The following is a 20959-nucleotide window of genomic DNA, read 5'->3' as shown; positions in this document are numbered from 1 at the left end:
GGAGAACAAAATAGTGTGCCGAGCGTAGCGAGGCACCGTGCCCGAAGCATGGCGAGCGCAGCGAGCCATGCGAGGGGATGCGGTACACTCATACGGGTTTCATGTCGACCTATGTCAACATACAGATAAAAAAAATCTGAATAACTTGTGTATACTTTTTGACCTGTGTATATTTTAAATGTCTGTATTTTGCCCTTGTCGGGATTTATATGTATTTCATAAAAATATCATACCAAATCCCTTAAACCGAAGCAACATAATAGGAGGGACATAAAAAAACAATAATATCAGAAGTTCAGAACAAACACTAAATAAGGTATCATCAAAACTATGTACTGTATGTGTTTCTACTTTCTAATAAGATTATCAATGATAAATCATGAATCATTATATGTTGATGGCTCTGTAATTAATAATTGCATTCTTGATCACTGACTACACTTTAGAATAGTTTTTTATTTTCTATAAACCGTGAAGAGGTTACAGGAGATGCTGCCACAGGATAAAACAGTGACGGGACAAGCAACTCACCTTTATGTCCAATCAAACCAGGAGAACCTTCTGTTCCTGTTGATAACCAAATGCATGCAATGAAATGAGGAATAAAACTACAATACACCAGCATACTTTATAAGGGAGTGCCGACTGAGCTTTAATGCATTTATATTTTACATTTTGCTCTTTTACTAATCCCTGTATTTGAAGGCCAGGAAAAATGTTGGCATATTCACAATGTCAGCATCTGATATATTGACATGTGAATTAAGAATAATATTAGAATGTTAACAGTTGGGGTTAGGCTGCCAGTTTGGAGGATTAGGGTTAGGGGACAGCATTGATGGTTTAGGATGTTAGGCACTAGGGGAGGGTTATGGGCCCCATACATCAGCAATCACAATTTATGGATTTTCAGATATAGGGATATTTTGGCCAGATAAATGGATTTTACAATCTATCTGACTTTGCCCACACATTACAGATTTATTTCAGTGATCGGCAGATTTTTCCATCTAAAGATTGCATCTTCATATCTGGAAATTGCCCCAATCGATTGCTGTTCATAATGTAAATAGATGAAGAAAACGAATTGGGAATGCCCACACATATAAAAAAGATCTGCAGATATTCCAAATTATTAAACATGTTTAAAAACCTGATTAAGCAATCGATTGGCGATTTTGATTGGGATTGCCAAAAGGGGGAGCCACACATCTAAAATTAATTGTGGCAATCATCTCCATATCTGAAAATTGTCACAATTAATTGCTGATGTATGGGGCCCATAATCGGTGACCAATGCTCACCACTGGAACTGCCAAAAAAACAGCCAGAAGTCAGTCAGTTGTCCGCAAGTCCACAAAGACCCACTTTAGCCATCTGTGACTTACCTAAGCAGGTAAGTCACCACCAGACCACCAGGAATGTGTTATTAACATTCTAATCATGTCAACGTTCCATCAGTTTTGTTGACATGATTGATGTCAACATGGTCATTATCTACGTGCCTAGCTTGTTGATATGCTGTGTGTTGACTTTGTAACCATGTAGACATTTTAATATGATGAAGGTCAACAAAATATACAGAACCCTATTCTGTGGCACTTGCTCGGATATGCAGCATGTTCAGGTCACACGTGAGATCCCCATCATGCAGCACTCTCGCAGTTACCGCACACTCACTGTGGTATTACCGCACTGGGGGCCTCATTTAGAGATAGTTCTTGTATGCGGCAGCTGTGCTAACATAGGCTAATGCCGCAGGTGTCGTGTGTAACTAGACCTCTTGCTGCTTTGTTGATCCACTGCTGCGCACGTAAGACACAGCATCGGATCATTTATGTGACCATCGTGCTTCTGAGTAACCCTGAGGTTACGTACAATGGCTGTTGTTATCATGCAGCAGGGGCCAGTGAGGCTGCAATTAGTTTCCTGGAACGATGTCAGCATGTCAATCATGCATTTAATGGGGACACTGTGAGCCAATAGCCTAACTACACTAAACATCGGCGCAGTACACAAACTACTAGGTTTGCGTATGTCTCGGAAACCTGTACAGATGATTACATTTATCTTTACAATGCGCCTGACAAAACACAATTATTTACTATCACTAGAAAGCAAACTACATTTATTAGCAAAATGCATAAAAATGATTGATCTGGGTCTTTCACACAATGGGCCTTATTTTGGTTCACTCTTTCTGACAAAATCCTTCTTAGATGGACAAAACCATGTGCACTGCAGGGGAGCATATGCAAAATTTGCAGAGAGAGTTAGATTTGGGTGGGGTTTTACTTCAAAGTGAGATCTATATTGAAGTGTAAAAATAAAGCAGCCAGTATTTTCCCTGCACAGAAACAAAATTACTCACCCAAATCTAATTCTCTCTGCACATGTTACATCTGCCCCCCTACAGTGCACATGGTTTTGTCCATCTAAGAAGTATTTTGTCAGAAAGAGTGAACCAAAATAAGGCCCAATGTTATGACGATGTTAGATAAATCATTTTTTCTTCTGCGCTCTTCTAGTTCTGTGCTTTTACTATTTATACATCTGTGCCAGTAAAAATCCAATGTGGGCACAATCCATATGGGGATTTGGCAGTATCCTAATAGATGGATCCCCTCAGTGTCAGACTGTTGCATGATGGGCCCACCTGGGGGGTCTGCGGCAGTACCAGCCCATATGTACAGGTGTGGCCAGTCCAGAGGGGGTGTGTCCTGTAGCCACAGAGCTTTGGCTAACCATTAGGAAGTGCGTGGCCTGCGCCCCTTGCTAAATACTAAGTACAGTGAATAATGCATACAATGTACCATAATTATAGCACCAGAGAATTATAGCACCAATGCACTGTATAAACTACACTATAGACCAGTGTAATATAAGGTAACATTTGTTCAATGTATAATTAAAGTGCACAGTCTGGAACCTGATCCCTTGAGGCCACTGGGCCAGTCCAACCCTGGATCCTCTGCTATGGCACACATTGTACTAATGCTCCACATTGGGGTTAAGTTGACTCATGTCTGAAAGCTTGAACTTCCAATACAAATGCCTTGGACAGACAGACCATCCAAATTTGGAGAAGGTTGGTGTATTGGAAAGAGTAAGGGACCGAGGTGGATAAGAGACCCCCCCCCCCCCCCCCTTTGTCGAAGAAGGATGCTGGTACCTTGCTGCATCAGAAGTAGACAAACCATAAGTGTGGACTGTAATAGCCTAGAGGGGGAGGGAAGAGAACACCATCATAAGCCAAAGTACCTCCATGTGATCAATCATTCCAGAGGACAGATAGGGAGAGCTGCTGGGTGAAACGCCGTTATAGAGACAGTGATAACGGGACTCATTAGTGCATTAGTGCCACCCTTCACAGGGACCTATTCAGGGGCGATACCCTTTCCCTAAACCTGTAATAAAGACAGCGCAGGAGATACCTATTAGTATCCCTACCCTCTCCAATAAGGGAACATAAGGAGCGACACAGACTACCTCCTAGAGTTGGAGATAATGGGTGAGATTTAATAGGATGAGAGATTCAGAAAATGAGAGATGTAAGAAATCTACAGTTTTTTTTAAAGCAGAAATCATTTACACTGCAAAACCAGTTTGATTTTGAAGTGCAAATGATTGCCGCTTTAAAAAAACTGGAGAATTCTCACAAAATCTCTCACTTTCTGAATCTCTCATCCTATTAAATCTCACCCAATAACTTGCTAGGCATCCATCAGATTTTAATTGCTACAGTTGAGTAACAGCGCCCTCTGGTGACGGAAGCTTAGACTACGCTACTTCTTTTTAAATTTTTTTTAATAAAGTCTTTTTATTACACAATAAGAGAAAAATTGTACAAAACAATAAAGCACATCATTTGTTCATATACAGAAATAATTACGCATATGCAGCTTGCATACAAATGTAACGTATACATTGTGTTACACATATATGAATAAAGAACAATATCAACACTACATCTGAGTCCTGTACATATTAGATATCTAGACCAAAATATAATTTTATAGAAATGAAATAAAAGAAAAAGAGAAAAGAAAGGGGTATCATGCAAGTACCAATTAGCAATGTGCAATATGCAATATGGGGGGTATAACCCACAGAGCATTACATCTATTGTGTGGGATTGATTTGTACTTCTAGGTAACACACTGAACATCTCCTCTGTACTGCAGAGCATTACATCTATTGTGTGGGATTGATTTGTACTTCTAGGTAACACACTGAACATCTCCTCTGTACTGCAGAGCATTACATCTATTGTGTGGGATTGATTTGTACTTCTAGGTAACACACTGAACATCTCCTCTGTACTGCAGAGCATTACATCTATTGTGTGGGATTGATTTGTACTTCTAGGTAACACACTGAACATCTCCTCTGTACTGCAGAGCATTACATCTATTGTGTGGGATTGATTTGTACTTCTAGGTAACACACTGAACATCTCCTCTGTACTGCAGAGCATTACATCTATTGTGTGGGATTGATTTGTACTTCTAGGTAAAACACTAAACATCTCCTCTGTGTACTTTACAACAGTACCTAGCCTGTGTGTAGGGAGGAATTTATTTTAGTCTAGGTGATATATAGAATCCTGGAATGCTAGTTTTGTTTTTCTAAGCCACTTTTATTGCTATGTGTTGTAGGGGGTGGGGACTAAACGAGTGGATTCCAATTATTGGGAATTGGGAACTCATGCATTTTTAGAGTACTTAAGTAGTCATTGCATACGGCTGTGGCCGGATAGGCTGTGGGCCGATTTTATTTGTGGGCCTAGATTGAAGTGGGCCGTTATTAAAGTGGGAAAACTGATTCATAACTACAGCGTTATACCAGCGTTAAACCAAAGTGAAACTGAAGGACAAAACAACAACGGAGAAAACCAAAGTCTGCTTTGAGTGAGTTAAATTCATTCACACAATATACTACTCCTGGCTGCTTAATCTGGCAATTCAACCATAACATCAGCATTTTACATTTGCAAACAACTTTTACTATCACTGTTAAAGCTTGTACTTGCACTGTCTGTTTGGAAAATGACCAGCTGTACCTCTAATGACCTCCCCTCTTCTGCTCTTCCATTGATAGTAGGTGTCCTCTTTCTCTATACATCCTCTCTGGGTGAGCTTATGTGCTCACTCAACTTCCACTATCACATCTATGCTGATAACAGTGAAATCTACCTCTCCTCTCCTGATCTCTCTCCCTCTATCCTCACTCATATCTCTAACTGTCTCTCTGCTGTCTACTCTTGGATGACCCAGCGCTTTTTTAAACTTAAAATATCAAAGACTAAGCTGTCATCTTCCCACCCTCCTGCATAAAACCTGACCATCGCTTATCCTTACCTACTGTTTATGCCCACTTCTTTACCTTTTGTGTCACCCCTGTCTGTCTATCCCTCCCCTTTAGAATGTAAGTTCTCACGAGCAGGGCCCTCTCTCCTCATGTGCCTTTCTTAGAATATATAAACCTCTGCCACCCTGATGATTGCTTCAGTGTCCTGTCCCCTGATGCAACTATCCATATTAACCATGTGCTTGTCCTAAACTGTCTTGTACTGTAATTTGTTATGTGTTTTTGATTATAACTATGCTCTGTAAAGCGCTGCGGAATATGTATGCGCTATATAAGAAACTGTTAATAAATAAATAAATAAATAAATGTGAAAAAAGGGTACTTGTTTCCTAGCACGGCGCCAACATTTCAATTGTATGCCATCGGGTCTGAAAAATCGGTCGCATCGCATGCAACCAAATCGCATGTGATGCGATGCGATGCGAACGACCCGATTTTTACATTGGACCCAATGTTAAATGCCCCCAGACCCCATTTTTTAATTGTATATCCACCCTGATGGGTAATTACTATGTCAAATGCCCCCCCCCATTGTTAACGCCATGATCAACGCCAACCCGAAGCGTGGCGAGTGCAGCGAGCCCTCGAGGGGCGGCGGTACTCGTCCTCCGACCTTTTCATACCCCCACTATCCACGTCGGTGTGGAGTTGAATTTATATAGTGTAGCGAGCGTAGTGAGCCACCGAGCCCGTAGCCTGGCGAGCGCAGCTAGCCCCGCGAGGGGACGCAGATGACTTCACACGTATTACGCGTCCGTTCGCCACGATTCGGGCTCGCCACACTATATAAAATCAGCTCCACGTCGACGTGGATAGTGGTGGTATGCGCTCGCCACGCTTCACGTTGGCATCATCGTGGCGTGGCGTTAACAATGGGGGGCATTTGACATAATAATGAACCATCAGGGTGGGTATACAATTAAAAATCGGGTCTGGGGGCATTTAACATGGGATCCAATGGGAAAATCGGGTCGGTCGCGTCGCATCGCATCACATGCGATTTAGTTGCATGCGATGCGACCGATTTTTTAATTGTACGGGAAACGTCTTTGAAGGCTTAATATGGGGTCGGCCGGGTCTGATCGGGACCTGATGGGCGCCGTGCTAGGAAACAAGTACCGAAAAAAGGCATCACGTTGAAATAACATCACTTAACAAATAGGTAGGCAGTAAACGGTCGGCACGATACAGCACACAAACACCCAAGATACATCCCCATTTCAGCCATTTATCCCCAAAGTGGTTACTAAAGATCAGGCCCATTAGCGTTATGAAGGAGGTGAAGAGTGTAGGGACTCCAACCATCTATTCCAAACTTAGCCATGGTACCACGTGACATTTAAACATATTTTTCATGCTATACAGTAGTATTTACCAGGGCCCTCCACTCCACCAATGTAGGTCCCGAACTAGCCATCCAGTGCCTAGCTTTCACATGGTTGCTGACCCTCCCGGAATTTGCGGGAGTCTCCCGAAAATCGGGTCCTTCCTCCCGGCCCCCGGAAGGGTGGGCAACCCTCCCGGAATCAGGGGGACCCCCACTGAACCCCCCGATCGCGGCATTTATATGCCGCAATCCGCGGGTCTCAGGGGAGGGGGCGGAGCTAAAACGGCACAATTGTGTCATTTTAGCCCCGCCCCCTCCATGGATATCACTTATTTTGACAATTTACCGTAATGGGGGCGGGGCTTAATGACGTCACAGTTAAGGCCCGCCCCCAACACTCGTAATGCAATATTCCTCTCCGGGCTTCTCCCGTGGAGGATTTATTGAAAGTCGGCAACCCTGAGCTATCACTACCTTAGCAAGAGAACAGAGATTTATCACATACTGGTATTCTGTGTTATTAGACTACGCTAGTTCTTAACGTGCTAGTAAATACATAACTCACCCAGCCCCTGTCTTTTCACAGCTATCTTGGACTATTAGACTTCTCCGCCAAATCCCCCCTCCCCCCCTCCCCCCCAGGGATTACCATTGTTGGATGTTTAGTTTGCACTTTTAAAGTAAAAGGGGCCTAAAGCAATACATTACATAAGTAAACCCTGTGCACAGGTCGGGTTACTCAGTATTTATAGTCACTTGATTGCAGACTTGTGTTCTAGGATGTTTTATTTGTGGAATGTCAAATTGTGTCACATGAATGTCGAGTAAGGTTATATTGAACAAGCCACCTGTATGCCTCAGAACAGTTTCAGTGGTGTTGTTACATGGTACCAGAGGACAGTGTCCTGTAATTTAGAAAGTTTTGTTACCTCGCTGATAATTACCTGGCACTGCCAAACAGCACCAGGGTATATTGAGAATTTGCATAAAGTCTAAGATAGTGCATCACTTTATCGTTAGTAAAGTTCTATTTCCTGATATTGTGCTGCCACCACTATTTGATATTCCGGTAAGACTTTGCACTACATAAGAGTAAGTTATATTGTGTAAACTCACTGAATTATTGGGACGGATTCTGAGTTATATTCTAAATTGTCACTTTGAATTTAATCCTGCACTATGTACTTGATTGACCCTGCAGCCTTCCTAATACCAAATAAAATGGAAGCAGATGTACTGTATTATATACAGTATTGTTGTGCTGTCTTCTCAATCAGAAGACTTCTCCCGACTACCAGGAACAATGAACCTAGAGCCACGTCTGCCACAAGGGGTCCCTGAGCCAAGAATCCCTGAACCGTGTACCACATAGATAAACCAGCTAATGTATGATAGATGGGCACAATGCGGACATTCCTTAATCCTGTCATCGACAATTAATATTGCAAACAACCAACCTGTCTGCCCTGTAGGTCCGGCTTTCCCAGGTTCTCCTTTAGGTCCTGAAAGGAATAAAAATGTGAATGATCTAGTTTAGTGTTGAATACTGTATTTGCATTTTCCATGAACCTACCAGGACAGGGGAAAAAGGGATAACATTTGCCATTTGTAGCTCAAAGGAAGCTGGGATCTCAACTGCCCTCTACCCATGCCATAGCCCAACATACAGCTGGCCCAATCAGGACAGAAGGAAACCTTGCTGACATCAACTAGGCTCTGTGGTCTGCCAGCAATTTCCAGAGTGAAAGCGCAGATGACTTTCTCTGAAATTGAGGGTCTGATTCTAGGGTAAGTATAAAGCAAAAAAGAGCAAGTAACTGGGCAAAGGTGCAGAGTGTGTGTGTGTGTGTGTGTGTGTGTGTGTGTGTGGGGGGGGGGGGGGTACCATAATTATAATAATATTAGTCTGAGGTAGGTCAATTTCCCATGCCGGTATGTTCTTTATTACATATTGCCTATTAAGTGCAGGAAGGGCTACTGTATGAAGCACAGCAAAGACAGTCATTCGACCACTTACCTTTCTCTCCAGATGGACCCGTTTCTCCTTTTTGCCCAGGAGATCCAGGCAGCCCAGGGCATCCTCGAAGAATGGCCAACTTATCGGATTCTCCAATCCCCACAAGCTTTACATCTGCAAACCAAGATGATAGAGAAGTGTAATGTACATAGGGAGACAGATAACAAGGACAGCCATTACTCACAGATCACCTCTGCGAAGATGACATCACTGTTATTTAATAAAAGTACTTACAGTAAGTATATACTGATCATTATACTGTACATACGGATCCATGCAGTTCATCTGGACATCCACAGTATAATGGCTGGATTATTGTGTATTATACATAGTTACATGGTAGTTTAGGTTAAAAAAGGACTTGCGTCCATCAAGTTCAACCTTTCATTACCAGTTATATCCCTAAATGTTTTTTTTTCCAATATATAATTGTCTAGCCTTGTAAATAATTGTCTAATCTTAATTAATTCTGGGGTGAATTTATGGATTTATCGGTACTATGTAGATTCTAGATGAATAAATATAATCCTTGAACCTTTTCCCAACAGGCTATGCTGCTTTAAGTAGCCAAAACTTAGAACAGGCTTGAGGAAATCCACTATCAGTGTATTATATAATATATAATCCATCATTGCTTGGTAAAAGTGCCAACCTGGATGCTGCTTGGTAAGCATGAAGTATGTGATTGATAAGTTTCTCACCCAGAGAATCCACTGACCAGGGGTTAAAGTGTAACCTGTAATAGAGTTGGAACATTTCAACCTCCACCATGGCCCTGCACAGTACTTCTAACAGAAAAGCATAATACTTTACAGAGGGGTACCAAGAGTCCTACCCCTGGCCATGCCTCTGCCTAATTGGGGGAAGGGATGGGGGGTAATTAGGTGGCAAAGAGGAATGAGTTTATCCACCTCTCTAGGACCACGTTAAGCCCTGCCACAGACAGAATTGTCTACCTTTGGGTCTAATTCAGGTTGGCTCGCAAACTCTCTCTCTAACGGGCAAAACCATGTGCACTGCAGGTGGGGCAGATGTAGCATGTGCACATTTGGATGGGTTGTGTTCAAACTGATATCTAAATTGCAGTGTAAAAATAAAGCAGCCACTATTTAAGGCCCCCATACATCAAGGCAATTTGGTCTGATTTCTGCCGATTGCCACCAATCGGCCCGTTCAATCGGACCAAATCACTTCTTCCTGACATGCCATCTGGTCCGATGCGCGACCAGGTCAGACCCGACCAGGTGGTCGGACTGGCAGGCCCTCCGACCACCCGTTCCTCCAGGCGGCAAGGTGGGCGAGAAGCAGGGACGCATGCGATCCATCACAAGGATCACATGTGTCCCTGCCGCCGGGAAGGTCCCGGTGGATCGCACTCTGTCGGGTGTCCGTACACTGCTGCGAGACGTCGCAGGCAGTGTATGGGCACCTTAACTCTGCACAGAAACAAAATAACTCATCCAATTGTAACTCTCTATGCACATGTTACATGTGTAACTGAGTCTTGTTGGAGAAAGTGCGCTATAAAAATTAAAATAAAGTTACTTACATCTGCAGTGCACATGGTTTGGTACTTGTGTATTATCACGGCTCCCATCTCTTCCCATCTCATTGCATACCATAAGGCTTAAGATGGTATGCAATGAGATGAGATGTGCTGCGATGGGACCCGATCTTATACAATTTAACCCCTTCCCGCCGCAGCCTGTTTTTGCCTTCCTGACAGAGCCCTTTTTTTCAAATCTGACATGTATCACTTAAGTGGGGATAACTTTTTTTTGCTTTTACTTATCCCAGTGATTTTGAGATTGTTTTCTCGTGACACATTGTACTTCAAATTAGTGGTAAATTTGGGTCGATACAGTCTGCGTTTTTTGTGAAAAATACCAAAATGTCGTAAAAAATGGAAAATTTAGCAATTTTCAAAATGTTAAATTTTCTGCTTGTGAGACAAATAATCATACCACTCAAAATAGTTAATAACTAACATAGACCATATGTCTACTTTATGTTTCCATCATTATTTCAACCTCCTTTTAATTTTTTTGGACACTAGGAGGCTTAAAATATGAATAGCAAATTCTCAAATTTTCAAGAAAATTTCAAACACTGATTTTTTTAGGGACCAGTTCAGTTCTGATGTGACTTTGAGGGACTTGTATGTGAGACACCCCCATAAATGATGCCATTTCAAAAACTGCACCCCTCACAGTATTCAAAACAGCATTTTGGAAGTTTGTTAACCCTTTAGGTGTTTCACAGGAATTAAAACAAAGTGTAGGTGAAATTTCAAAATTTCATTTTTTTTGCAGATTTGCAATTTTAATACATTTTTCTAAGGAACACAGTAGATTTTACTAGAGAAATGTGACTAAAAATTGATTCCCCCAATTCTTTTGTTTTCATAAATATCCTATATGTGGCCCTAGTGTGCACGTTGACCAAACCACAGGCTTCATAATAGAAGGAGCACCTACTTGATTTTGGAGCCTCCTTTTATGAGATTATTTTTTAGGCACCATGTAGGTTTCTAGGCACCATAAGATGCTAAAAGTTAGGAACCCCCCCACAAGTGACCCCATTTTGCAAACTACACCCCTCAGGGAATTCATCTAGGGGTATAGTGTACATTTCAAACCCCCAGGGGTTTCACCAATTGTGGTACAACTGGGCTGTGAAAATGAAAAATTACATTTTTTACACAAAAATGCAGTTCTGGCTCAAAATTTTTCATTTTCACAAGGAATGAAGGAGACAAAGCACCCCAAAATCTGTGCCCCAATTTCTCCCAAGTACCGCAATGCCTCACATGTGACCAAAAAATACCATTTGGGTGCATGGCAGGACTCAGAAGGGAAGGAGTGATTTTTGGATTTTGCAGCTCAGATTCTGGTGGAATGTTGGTGGGTGCTATGTCGCATTAGCAAGACCCCCGAAGCACCAATACAGTGGAACCCCCCCCACAAGTGATCCCATTTTGCAAACTACACCCCTCAGGGAATTCATCTAGGGGTATAGTGTACATTTCAAACCCCCAGGGGTTTCACCAATTTTGATACAACTGGGCTGTGCAAATGAAAAATTACATTTTTTTACACAAAAATGCAGTTCTGGCTCAAAATTTTTCATTTTCATAAGGTATGAAGGAGAAAAAGCACCCCAAAATCTGTGCCCCAATTTCTCCCGAGTACGGCAGTGCCTCACATGTGACCAAAAAATACCATTTGGGTGCATGGCAGGACTCAGAAGGGAAGGAGTGATTTTTGGATTTTGCAGCTCAGATTCTGGTGGAATATTGGTGGGTGCTATGTCGCATTAGCAAGACCCCCGAAGCACCAATACAGTGGAACCCCCCCCACAAGTGACCCCATTTTGCAAACTACACCCCTCAGGGAATTTATCTAGGGGTATAGTGTACATTTCAAACCCCCAGGGGTTTCACCAATTGTGGTACAACTGAGCAGTGAAAATGAAAAATTAAATTTTTTACACAAAAATGCAGTTCTGGCTCAAAATTTTTCATTTTCACAAGGAATGAAGGAGACAAAGCACCCCAAAATCTGTGCCCCAATTTCTCCCGAGTACGGCAATGCCTCACATGTGACCAAAAAATACCATTTGGGTGCATGGCAGGACTCAGAAGGGAAGGAGTGATTTTTGGATTTTGCAGCTCAGATTCTGGTGGAATGTTGGTGGGTGCTATGTCGCATTAGCAAGACCCCCGGAGCACCAATACAGTGGAACCCCCCCCCCACAAGTGACCCCATTTTGCAAACTACACCCCTCAGGGAATTCATCTAGGGGTATAGTGTACATTTCAAACCCCCAGGGGTTTCACCAATTGTGGTACAACTGGGCAGTGAAAATGAAAAATTTAATTTTTTACACAAAAATGCAGTTCTGGCTCAAAATTTTTCATTTTCACAAGGAATGAAGGAGACAAAGCACCCCAAAATCTGTGCCCCAATTTCTCCCGAGTACGGCAATGCCTCACATGTGACCAAAAAATACCATTTGGGTGCATGGCAGGACTCAGAAGGGAAGGAGTGATTTTTGGATTTTGCAGCTCAGATTCTGGTGGAATGTTGGTGGGTGCTATGTCGCATTAGCAAGACCCCCGAAGCACCAATACAGTGGAACCCCCCCCCACAAGTGACCCCATTTTGCAAACTACACCCCTCAGGGAATTCATCTAGGGGTATAGTGTACATTTCAAACCCCCAGGGGTTTCACCAATTGTGGTACAACTGGGCAGTGAAAATGAAAAATTTAATTTTTTACACAAAAATGCAGTTCTGGCTCAAAATTTTTCATTTTCACAAGGAATGAAGGAGACAAAGCACCCCAAAATCTGTGCCCCAATTTCTCCCGAGTACGGCAATGCCTCATGTGTGACCAAAAAATGGCAGGACTCAGAAGGGAAGGAGTGATATTTGGATTTTGCAGCACAGATTCTGGTGGAATGTTGGTGGGTGCTATGTCGCATTAGCAAGACCCTTAAAGCACCAATACAGTGGAACCCCCCCACAAGTGACCCCATTTTGCAAACTACACCCCTCAGGGAATTTATCTAGGGGTATAGTGTACATTTCAAACCCCCAGGGGTTTCACCAATTGTGGTACAACTGAGCAGTGAAAATGAAAAATTAAATTTTTTACACAAAAATGCAGTTCTGGCTCAAAATTTTTCATTTTCACAAGGAATGAAGGAGACAAAGCACCCCAAAATCTGTGCCCCAATTTCTCCCGAGTACGGCAATGCCTCACATGTGACCAAAAAATACCATTTGGGTGCATGGCAGGACTCAGAAGGGAAGGAGTGATTTTTGGATTTTGCAGCTCAGATTCTGGTGGAATGTTGGTGGGTGCTATGTCGCATTAGCAAGACCCCCGAAGCACCAATACAGTGGAACCCCCCCACAAGTGACCCCATTTTGCAAACTACACCCCTCAGGGAATTCATCTAGGGGTATAGTGTACATTTCAAACCCCCAGGGGTTTCACCAATTTTGATACAACTGGGCTGTGCAAATGAAAAATTACATTTTTTTACACAAAAATGCAGTTCTGGCTCAAAATTTTTCATTTTCACAAGGAATGAAGGAGACAAAGCACCCCAAAATCTGTGCCCCAATTTCTCCCGAGTACGGCAATGCCTCATGTGTGACCAAAAAATGGCAGGACTCAGAAGGGAAGGAGTGATATTTGGATTTTGCAGCACAGATTCTGGTGGAATGTTGGTGGGTGCTATGTCGCATTAGCAAGACCCCCAAAGCACCAATACAGTGGAACCCCCCCACAAGTGACCCCATTTTGCAAACTACACCCCTCAGGGAATTCATCTAGGGGTATAGTGAACATTTCAAACCCCCAGGGGTTTCCCCAATTTTGATACAACTGGGCTGTGCAAATGAAAAAATAAATTTTTTTACACAAAAATGCAGTTCTGGCTCAAAATTTTTCATTTTCATAAGGTATGAAGGAGAAAAAGCGGTACTTATGTAGTATCTGGGCTGCCGATTTTTTGATTGTATGCCTTAAGTTAAGGCATACAATCAGATGCGATGCGATGCGATATCGCATCGCATCGCATGCGACCATCGGATGCGATGACCCGATTTTTCCATAGGAATCAATGTTAAAATGGACTGAGTCCATTTTAACATGGAATTCAATGGGAAAAAGGGGTCCTTTTCATACCCCTACTATCCAAGTGGGCATGGAGCTGGATATAAACCTGTGGCGAGCGTAGCGAGCCTTCGAGCCCGAAGCGTGGCGAGCGAAGCGAGCCCCGCGAGGGGACGGTATTCGTCCGCTCGCCACGCTTCGGGCTCGGTGGCACGCTACGCTCGCCACAGGTTTATATCCAACTCCATGCCCACTTGGATAGTAGGGGTATGAAAATGACCCCTTTTTCCCATTGAATTCCATGTTAAAATGGACTCAGTCCATTTTAACATTGATTCCTATGGAAAAATCGGGTCATCGCATTGCATCGCATCCGATGGTCGCATGCGATGCGATGCGATGTGCCCGATCCGACCCAGAAATCGGCAGCCCAGATACTACATAAGTACCGAAAAAGCACCCCAAAATCTGTGCCCCAATTTCTCCCGAGTATGGCAATGCCTCATATGTGACCAAAAAATACCAGTTGGGTGCATGGCAGGACTCAGAAGGGAAGGAGTGATTTTTGGATTTTGCAGCTCAGATTCTGGTGGAATGAATGGTGGGTGCTATGTGGCATTAGCAAGACCCCCGAAGCACGGTGAAATGATGAACCTAATAATCCATAGATGTGTGGTATATTTTAAAACACTCCTTTATACATAGGCCGGGTTTGTCGGGGCAAGTTTCACAGTGGAAAATAGTATCCTTTCTTATTCCCTTTTTATAGCAAACTTTGCACCTTTTTTGTGTCCTGCCCTTTCTTGCAGTGGAGGGGATTTCATTTGGAAAATGCTGCCCTGGTACAATACGGGGGCCAGTACTAGAAGTACTGGGGCCCTCTGCCTGCTGGTTCCCAAATATTAGGCCCTTTATGACTTCCTCTTGAAAGTGCATAAATGTCCCCCTCTGGCTGGTAGAACGGAATAGCACGTAAACGTTATACAGTGCCATCTGGATGATATACACGGCCAGCTTCTTGTACCAGATTTTTGTTTTCCGCAGGGGACTGTACGGCTTCAGTACCTGATCTGAAAGATCCACTCCACCCGTGTACTTATTGTAATCTAGGATACAATTAGGTTTTGAGGTGTGGGTACTGGTACCTCGTACAGGGACGGAGGTGGTACTGTCTTCATGAATTGTTGTCAGTATAAGGACATCCCTCTTGTCCTTATATTTGACCAACAACATATTTTCGGTGGATTGTGCGCTGCTTTCACCCCTTCTCAGTACTTGGGCAATGTGGGTTTTTGGGAGGCCTCTTTGGTTCTTGCGCACAGTACCGCAAGCTGCTGTACCTCTTGAACCAAGGGCCTTAAACAGGGGGATGCTAGTGTAAAAGTTATCCACATAGAGGTGATAACCTTTATCCAGGAAGGGGTGCACTAAATCCCAGACAATTTTTCCACTAACACCTACGAGGGAGGGGGGGCATTCTGGCGGTTCAATTCTTGAATCCTTCCCTTCATATACCCTAAACCTGTGGGTGTACCCTGAGGTGCTTTCACACAGTTTATACATTTTTATGCCATACCTTGCCCTCTTACTGGGAAGGTACTGGCGGAATTTAACCCTTCCTTTAAAATGTATAAGGGACTCGTCGATATAAATACATTTTTCAGGGATGTACATCTCTGCAAATTTGGCACTGAAATGATCAATGACCGGCCTGACTTTGAATAGCCGGTCAAAGGTGGGATCATCTCTGGGTGGGCACTGTGCATTATCATTGTAATGTAAAAATTTAAGGATTGTTTTAAAACGAGTCCGAGTCATGGCCATACGGTAAAGTGGGGTGCTGTACAGAACATTTGTACTCCAATATTGCCTAATTTCTGGCTTTTTAACTATGCCCATATGTAACACCAGACCCCAAAACGTCATCATCTCTACTGCATCTACAGGGGTCCACCTAGCAAATGATGACGTGGGGTTTTGAGCAATAAACTGCTGGGCATATAAATTACTTTGGTCCACCATTAAATTTATAAAATCATCAGAGAAAAATAATTTGAAAAAGTCAATTTCTCTGAGACCTGTTGAATCAAATTGGATCTCTGGGATGGCCAAAAACTCAGGAACCTGGGGCTCAAAATTGTCTGGTGGTGGGGTCCATACGGGATCAATCATTTGGGGGGGGGGTCTCAGCTGCTCTACGGGGGCGTCTTTGAGGGGGTCCCTCATCACTAGAGGAGGAAGATGAGGTTAAGACGAATCCTTCATATTCCCCGCTTGCATCACTGGCTGTGTCAGAGTCAGAGGCAAGCATGGCATATGCCTCCTCCGCTGAATACATTCTTCTGGATGACTGGGATGACATTTGGGATGCCATTTTTATTTTTGTGTTTCTGTAAGTGTAATGTTTCAACACGTGTATAGTGTAGGGGGGGTACAAACTTTATTTCAACACGGGGGTATATACTTTATACAGGAATTTGATCCCAATAAAAAAAAAATTGAAGGGGTTAAAAAAAAAAAAGGTCCTGCGCCAAAAATTGAGCACAGATGTTGGTCAGTAACGTCCGTCACTGAACAGCGCTCAAAGGCAACAGGACACCCACAAAAGCAACGTGGGTGTAAAAACAATTTAAAAAAAAAAAACCACAGCACTCTCCAAAAAAAAAAAACAATTTAAAAAAACTGCAGAAAAAAAATTATATCAACCCTGTGCCAAAAATGCTGTTCAGTGATGTACGTCACTGATCAGCGGCCACAGGACACCCACAAAAGCACTGTGGGTGTAAAAACAATAAAAAAAAAACCCCACAGCACTCTCCAAAAAAAAAAAAAAAATTTAAAAAAACTGCAGAAAAAAAATTATATCAACCCTGTGCCAAAAATGCTGTTCAGTGATGTACGTCACTGATCAGCGCTCAGCGGCCACAGGACACCCACAAAAGCAACGTGGGTGTAAAAACAAAACCCCACTGCACTCTCCAAAAAAAAAAAACTGCAGATCAGTGATGCAACACTGATTAGCAGTGAGGGGCAGCAGGCACACAACTGTGGGTGCAACCTGACAGGGTATATATATATATAAAAAAAAAAAACCTGGACCCCCAAAAAGTTGCTGATCAGTTAATTTATACTGATCAGCACAAAAGGGGGGGCAGCAGGCGGGGCAGCAGTCAGTTGCACAGGCAGCACAAGCTTTGGTGCAACTGACAGGTATATATATATAAAAAAAAAAAACCTGCACCCCCAAAAAGTTGCTGATCAGCACAGATATACTGATCAGCACAAAAGGGGGGACAGCAGACACAAAATATAGCACTCTCTATCACTCTGTCACTATCTCTCACTATCTCTCACTATCTCTCACTATCTCTCACTATCTCTCACTATCTGTGACTCTATGACACTGCAGCAGCAGCACACAGGAAGTCACAAGATCCAGGAAGCATCCAGCTGCTTGCAGCACGCTACCAGCGGTGATCAGGTAAGTATTAGGCAAGGATCAGGTATGTATATCACGACAGATTGGCCGGTGACCGCTCTGCACGCAATTCCAGACCGGAATGGCGTCTGCAGCGCAGTCACCGTTAGTTTAAATGACGCGCCATGGCTGTGATTGGTCCGTCGGTCCGACGGACCAATCACAGCCTTGGGGGCAGGTGGGGTGAGGTGTCGTCATCACCGGTGACCCCCTCATGCCCCCTCACACCCGGCGGTGATTGACACCTGTGTTACCGAGCGTCATATTCGCCGGTAACACAGGAAAACGCTGTGAATGGCTGTTCACATTGAACAGCCAATCACAGCGATCGCCGACGGGGGGGAGGCATCGCCGCCCACCCTGGGCATGCAGGGACAGGTCTGCTGTCAGGGACAGCAGACATGTTTAAACTGTCACCGCGTCTATAGACGCGGGGACAGTTTAAAGTCATGACGTATATATACGTCATGTGTCGGGAAGTACATCCCGGCCATGACGTATATATACGTCAAATGTCGGGAAGGGGTTAAAATTGTATACCATTGTATATGGCATACAATGAGATGAGATGAGATTTTAAATTGTATAAGCACACTAATGGGTGCTTTCAAGGTCAATTGGCCCCCCTATAAGATTTTTAATTGTATAAGCACCCTAATGGGTGCTTACAATGTTAAATGCACCCCCACTTCGAACGCCAACCGGAAGCGTGGCGAGCGCAGCGAGCCCGCGAGGGGCGGCGGTACGCGTCCTCCGACCTTTTCATACCCCCACTATCCATGTCGACGTGGAGTTGATTTCATATAGTGTGGCGAGCGTAGCGAGCCACCGAGCCCGAAGCGTGGCGAGGGGACGCGTAATACATGTAAAGTATTACGCGTCCCCTCGCTGCGCTCGCCACACTATATGAAATCAACTCCACGTCGACATGGATAGTGGGGGTATGAAAAGGTCGGAGGACGCGTACCGCCGCCCCTCGCGGGCTCGCTGCGCTCGCCACGCTTCCGGTTGGCGTTCGAAGTGGGGGTGCATTTAACATTGTAAGCACCCATTAGGGTGCTTATACAATTAAAAATCTTATAGGGGGGCCAATTGACCTTGAAAGCACCCATTAGTGTGCTTATACAATTTAAAATCTCATCTCATCTCATCGTATGCCATTGTATGCCATATACAATGGTATACAATTGTAAATTGTATAAGATCCCATAAGATGGAAATCGTGGGAGCCGTGATAATACACAAGTACCCATGGTTTTGCCTATTAAAGAAGGAGTTTGCTTTTGCAAACCAACCTGAATCACCCCAGTGGTATACTTAAAGGGGAAAAGGGGAAGGGATGGTGACCAATGCACAAGAAGTGGAAAATATATTTCAATTATTTGAAGAGAAATGAAAAAGGTCCACAATAACAAGTAAATTTGAGGAGATAGTTTCCCTGTTTTTTAAACAATTTATAAGGTGGAGGTGCGCCCTGGAGAGTAAATGGGTTACTAAAGGAAGAAGAGAAAAGACTCTCTCTTTGTTGGGGCAGTCTTGAATTGTTAAGGTTTGTAAGATAATGATAATGTCACATAGGTAGGTGGTGAGTCAACCACACAGACCACTTGCCAGTATAATGCCCAAAAGGGGGGGGGGGGGGTATCTGGCTGTAAGTACTAGATAACGATGTATTTAGGAAAACAGAGCTGAAGCGCCCATGAGCGGGGCTATCTCTGAGTCCTATTCATGAAAATGTTACTTATATTAAAATATAACTTTTAATGATCACACTTAAAATATACTAGACAGACATGTAGACAAGACAAGGACATGTATACATATAGACAAACATTTATGCAACAGTGTATATTGCTTCGTGTATGTAGCAGAATAGGACCTGGGGATAATGGGATCAGGGAGAGAAAATGTGTAACGAGTGTAGAGTCCCTTCAAGGTGGTGGCTCACACTCAGTAAGGTCCCAAAACCCAATCCGTTCCTCAGGTCTAATGTGCCTAGACCTGTATCAGAGAGTTGTGCATGTAGAGGTTGTGATACATACAGCGCGAGTTGCTAGTTTATACACAGTTAGTCCTAGATGGGAGAAGAAAGCAACCAGTGTATATGCATGCAACAAATTCTCTTTTACATTGAAGGTCCTATTGCTGTCACGGAGAGCATATATATCTACAGTGCAAAAAATCTGATACCGCTATTTATCACAATAAACAGTTTGACTCCTGTGTTAATATTGTGCGAATCTCCGTGTGTATGGCCCAGTGGTGTAACAATAGCCCATTTGTGACTGGGACACACAGATCTACTTTTCTGCAGTCTCAGCGCTCCTCCTGGCTTGACTCTTGCTAGTAATGAAAAATCTCCCTCACAAAATGTCCGCCCCCTTACAGCCGACAGTTTTTTAGGATGCTAAAAATGGTCTGCTGTTAAGGGGTGGACATTTTGTGAGGGATATTTTTCATTAGCAGCAGGAGCCAGGAGGAGCGCCAGGACCACAGACAAGTAGAGACGCGGCAGCAACGGGGGTAAGGCAGGGTGAGGGGGTTAACTTTTCTTTGGGGGCGGGGGTGTGGGCGCTGCCAAAAAATCTGGGCGGGGGTGCACTATTTTTGTAGTTACGTCACTGAATCACCCCCTTTATGTGAATAGTGTCCGCTCATCTGAGTAGACCAGCGGTCCTCAAACCGTGGGTCCTGACCCCAAAGTGGGTCCCGACCTTCTCATCATGGGGTCGCGACTCCATGTTGCTGACCATCAGGCTGATGACTTTTCAAATCTGTCAGTGATTCAAGGAGTCTGAAAAAATCTGTTGAATTGTCTGTTATTTTAGACTCCTCCCATCATTTTGTGCCCCCACAATGTTGCCATGTATGTGCGGTCTGCTGACTACACATGTGATGTGATGGCCTTCTGCAGTAACTTGCTGGGGTCCTGTCATTATTTTTTATTGTCTGAAGGGGTCCCAGAGCAAAATAGTTTGAGGAACCCTGGAGTAGACCATTCATTATGTTTCGGATCCATTTGTCATTGCTCACATAAAGAAAGAATGACTTTTAGGGAAATATACAGTCAAAGTTTAAACACACCTCAAGGAGCCGGTAATGGTATAGGAGGATTAATAGTCATCTGGAGTGCCCAGGG

At 43.6% G+C, this 20959-nt stretch overlaps 1 protein-coding gene across 1 annotated transcript in view; it reads right to left on the bottom strand.

Annotated features, from left to right (window-relative positions):
• The window catches only part of LOC146025910 (ficolin-2-like), a 112470-nt gene that overhangs the window by 17633 nt on the left and 73878 nt on the right, over positions 1 to 20959 (bottom strand). The window contains exons 4-6 of the mRNA XM_083156091.1: positions 8715 to 8828; positions 8155 to 8199; positions 532 to 567 (exon numbers count right to left, since the gene is read on the bottom strand). Of these exons, the coding sequence (XP_083012217.1) occupies positions 532 to 567; positions 8155 to 8199; positions 8715 to 8828 (195 nt within the window). The remainder of the gene's footprint in view (positions 1 to 531; positions 568 to 8154; positions 8200 to 8714; positions 8829 to 20959) is intronic.

The sequence above is a fragment of the Crinia signifera genome, chromosome 8, assembly GCF_055691185.1.
Source record: "Crinia signifera chromosome 8, ASM5569118v1, whole genome shotgun sequence".
Taxonomy (NCBI): Eukaryota; Metazoa; Chordata; class Amphibia; order Anura; family Myobatrachidae; genus Crinia; species Crinia signifera.
This window is presented reverse-complemented; position numbering and strand designations above follow the sequence as displayed.